Consider the following 3,642-nt stretch of genomic DNA (forward strand, 5'->3'; position numbering starts at 1 on the left):
TATTTATGAGTCGAGTAGGTTTTCTTATTGTTCTCTTTGGATTGCTGGTTGCTATTGATTCAATTTGTGTTTCAGGTTCTTGAGATGGAATCCCCCCCTGAACTGGTTCTTTTTCCAGGGGAAATTTTTGTGTTGTTTCCTCTCTTTCTCTTTGTGTTGGGGAAGTACCATCAGTTTGTTTGACATCTTCAATTGTTACCTTATTTGTCAAGGTAGATTCATCAAATGGAGTCTAACTTGTTGCTTCATAATCTAGTTTTATGCATATTGAAAAGAATATATGTGACAATATCATATATACACTACTCTATAATAAATCAAAATCAAAAGATAATGCTAATGCCTGAAAGGATCTAAGAGAAATGGGAATAAGGCATGATCTTTGGCTGAAGGATAATGGATCATACAGCTTTGCTGTGTTTTCACTTATGACTGATACCAAAAAGAAGGTGGACACCAAAAAGTTGTTTCTTATAACTTTGAAGAATATTAAAGTACCAGATGGCTACTCAAGTAATATTTTCAGATGTGTTGATTTGGTACAAAAACAAATTTCTAGGTTGAAAAGTCATGATAGTCGTGTTCTTTTAGACCAGTTACTACCATTGGCAATTCATAATGTGTTGCCAGACCATGCAGTTACAGTTTAGTGGAATTTTGCTCCGTTTTCAGAGCTCTATCTAGCAAAACTTTGAATCTTTCGGAGCTTGATATTCTCCAGGAGCGCATTATAATCACCCTTTGCCACCTACAGATACTATTTCCTCCATCATTCTTTACGGTAATGGTTCATTTATCTATTCATCTTGTAGAAGAAGCAAAACTCGGAGGTCCAGTGCATTACCAAAACATGTTTCCCGTGGAGAGGTAAAATATTAACATTTCTAATTTAAAGTTATGTGTTGTCTGGAAACATTAACAATTCTATTCTGGTCACTTTAAATAGTCTGTACACTTATTGGATAATAATTCTCTAGGGAATTAGGTCATTGTAAGCCATATGTACGGAAAAAAACTCAACCAGAGGGTTGTATAGTTGAGGGTCATATAGCTGAAGAGACTCTTACCTTTTGTTCACGGTATATTGAGGATATTGAGACAAGGTTCAATAGACCTAGGCGGGTCCGTGATGAACCAAATGATGTTGAGCCTTCTGGAATGTCTTCTCTCTTCCCTCAATTGGATAAGCCTGCATCAGCTTCGGAAAACTTCCCTTTAAATCCTATGCAGAAACTACAAGCTCATCGATATGTGCTTCTGAATTATGCAACAGTCACGCCATTTGTGGAGTGAGTAACTCTTACAAACTTTATATTCTTTGTCTTTGTAATGTTTGAAGTAGTTCTAATCATACTCTTTAACATTAACTTGGTTATTTCATATGGCGAATTTAGAGAACACATAAAGAGGAGTTCATGAAGAAGAAGATTTTCACCTACAGAGATAGAGAGGAGAGTTAATAAAGATTTTGTTGATTGGTTTCAAAAGTGGGTGAGTAAGCAATCATTATTGTTTATATTTGATTTTAATGAACAAATTTGACTAAGTCAATTTTATTTGATTTAGATTATGAACCAAGACACAATAGATACAAGGTCTATCCATCTAAAGTTTTTAGCACGAGGTCCATCTGTAAATGCAAGAAGATTTACTGTATATAAAATCAATGGGTCCAAATTTCGAACTTTGGCTCGAGAAGAAGGTTTGAAAACATAGAATAGTGGAGTTTTCATAACCTCCAAAACATCATGTGTTGCAAGCAGTGTTCACGAAAATTTAAGGCAAGTTCAAGGTTGAGATAAATTATAATGGACAGTTCAAGGTTGTTCTTTTCAATTGTAAATGGGCTAATACTTCTCGAGATAGAGGATATCAAAAGGATCATTGGAATTTTAATTGTGTTAATTTTGATAGATTGATTCATATTGGTGAACGTGAAGAACATGAGCCTTACATTGAAGCATCTCAAGTACAGACGGTGTACTATGTGGATGACATTGTCAATAAAGGGTGGAGTGTTGTTGTGCATCTAAAGCCAAGAGATTTGTACGATATGGAAGAAGTAATGGAAGACTAAGTATATGAGAATGAACCATACCAAGAGCAAGAACTTGACCAATATTTTGCTGATGGTGATGAGTATGTACAATTAGCTACAGATCATATAATTGATGATATAGTAGAGGCAAATGTTACTACTAACCTAGCAACAGATGCAATGTCTGACTGAGTTTTATGTTAATTTTAGCTGTTCTTTTTGAAGTATGTTTTGGTGCTGTGTGTGATTTTTGAGCTGATTTGGAGTGAATTTGTTTGGGTTTATCATTTGACGAGGCTTTGATTCGACTAACTCAGTTGAAATGGAAATTATCTTTTTTCCCCATAATCCATCCCCTGTTCCTCAACCACTTAATAAGAGTTCCAGCTATGGTATTTTTCATGACTAATTTCTCACTATAGCATCTGATATTTCTCAATATGGTGAGATATATGAGGTGAATGGTGAGCAGGTTGATGTAATTTTTGTGTTAGTGAAAAGCAAACCATGGAAGAGGAGAAAGATGAGAAATCAAAGAAGCTCAGGATCTGAAACCATCAATATACTAGATTCCTAGTATGTATTATTCATCTGTATTGCAATTAAATTGATGATAAAATCACCTTCTTAGTAGATTTCTGCTATGTATTATTCATTAGTCGTTTTTGAATTTCAAAGACCAAAGTGTAATTGCAATAGTATTAGTTTTTCTTAAGTCCACGTAGTTGTAGTTGGTGTAACTTCAAGTTCCATGACTAATTTTTCACTATAGCTGAGAGGAGAAAAAGGTTTCTTTTCCACTGTTAGCAGCCAATTAATCTACGTAGCCTGCAATCATGTTGGCTTCCTTTAGCAGTGACAAAAGTCGATAGAAACATTCCTGATTCTAGCATTAATGTCATAGATAATCCTTTTCAATTTAAAATTTGTAGTGTCTTTCATATTGAGCATGTTTGCGATCACCAAAGAATCCACCATAGTGTATTTGTCGAAGTCCTCTTCACACCATTTATAGAAAATCTAGCACTTGCTGCTTCATAATAGTTATTGCTGCTGCATGTGACTGGTTTAGATAAAGCCATGACGAAGTTCCATTACTATCTCTGAATACACCTCATGTCCCTGCTTTTCCTTTGGCTTTGGTGTAACTACCATCAACATTCAGTTTGTAATCACGTGGTGCAGGTTTCTGCCATGTAATTTGTTTAATAGTTACCACAGGTTGAAGCCTCTCACATGTGATATATATTAGTCCAGTTTGCTCTGATATTGCAAGTAGGATACACTGTGCTTCATAACAGCCATAGTGTTCCAGATAACTTGGTATTCCATTTTCCTGTGAGAATCTTGTTCTAATCCCCAATCTACATGTTGTCCACTACTTCCATATTTCCCAGCAAATAAAGATTGGCACAGCTTGAAGAATTATCTTGTGCACACTATTTTTGGTATTCTTCTTCCACCAGTTTTGTAACACTCATGGCTTGATTGATGAATAGTACCAAGTGAAGCCTCGATGCATATCGAAATTTGGTTAGTTTCTTCTTCTTGAGTAAAAGTATGTTGAATAGAGTCTATAAAAAGATTAGCTCAACAATAGAAGT

General features: G+C 35.1%; 1 protein-coding gene across 3 annotated transcripts; it reads left to right on the top strand.

The window, feature by feature from the left end:
- The first annotated feature begins 718 nt into the window (after positions 1 to 718).
- Positions 719 to 2,712, top strand: LOC129877098 (uncharacterized). 3 transcript variants are annotated; one of them, XR_008763467.1, is made up of 4 exons: positions 719 to 867; positions 978 to 1,289; positions 1,395 to 1,491; positions 1,567 to 2,710. XR_008763467.1 is itself a non-coding variant. In XM_055952578.1 (3 exons), the coding sequence occupies exons 1-3, from the start codon at positions 785 to 787 to the stop codon at positions 1,417 to 1,419; spliced, it is 420 nt and encodes a 139-aa protein (XP_055808553.1). In that variant the 5' UTR covers positions 719 to 784; the 3' UTR covers positions 1,420 to 2,712. The 3 variants fall into 3 exon arrangements, 1 of the variants encoding a protein (XP_055808553.1); XR_008763468.1 differs by having other exon boundaries at positions 1,915 to 2,710; XM_055952578.1 differs by having other exon boundaries at positions 1,395 to 2,712.
- The last annotated feature ends 930 nt before the right edge of the window (positions 2,713 to 3,642 follow it).

The sequence above is a fragment of the Solanum dulcamara genome, chromosome 12 (genome assembly GCF_947179165.1).
Source record: "Solanum dulcamara chromosome 12, daSolDulc1.2, whole genome shotgun sequence".
Classification (NCBI taxonomy): Eukaryota; Viridiplantae; Streptophyta; class Magnoliopsida; order Solanales; family Solanaceae; genus Solanum; species Solanum dulcamara.

Coding starts and splice junctions, on each gene's coding strand:
- LOC129877098 (XM_055952578.1), top strand. CDS start 785: ATGGTTCATTTATCTATTCATCTTGTAGAAGAAGCAAAACTCGGAGGT. Junction 868..977: donor AACATGTTTCCCGTGGAGAG/GTAAAATATTAA, acceptor ATAATTCTCTAG/GGAATTAGGTCATTGTAAGC. Junction 1,290..1,394: donor ACAGTCACGCCATTTGTGGA/GTGAGTAACTCT, acceptor TGGCGAATTTAG/AGAACACATAAAGAGGAGTT.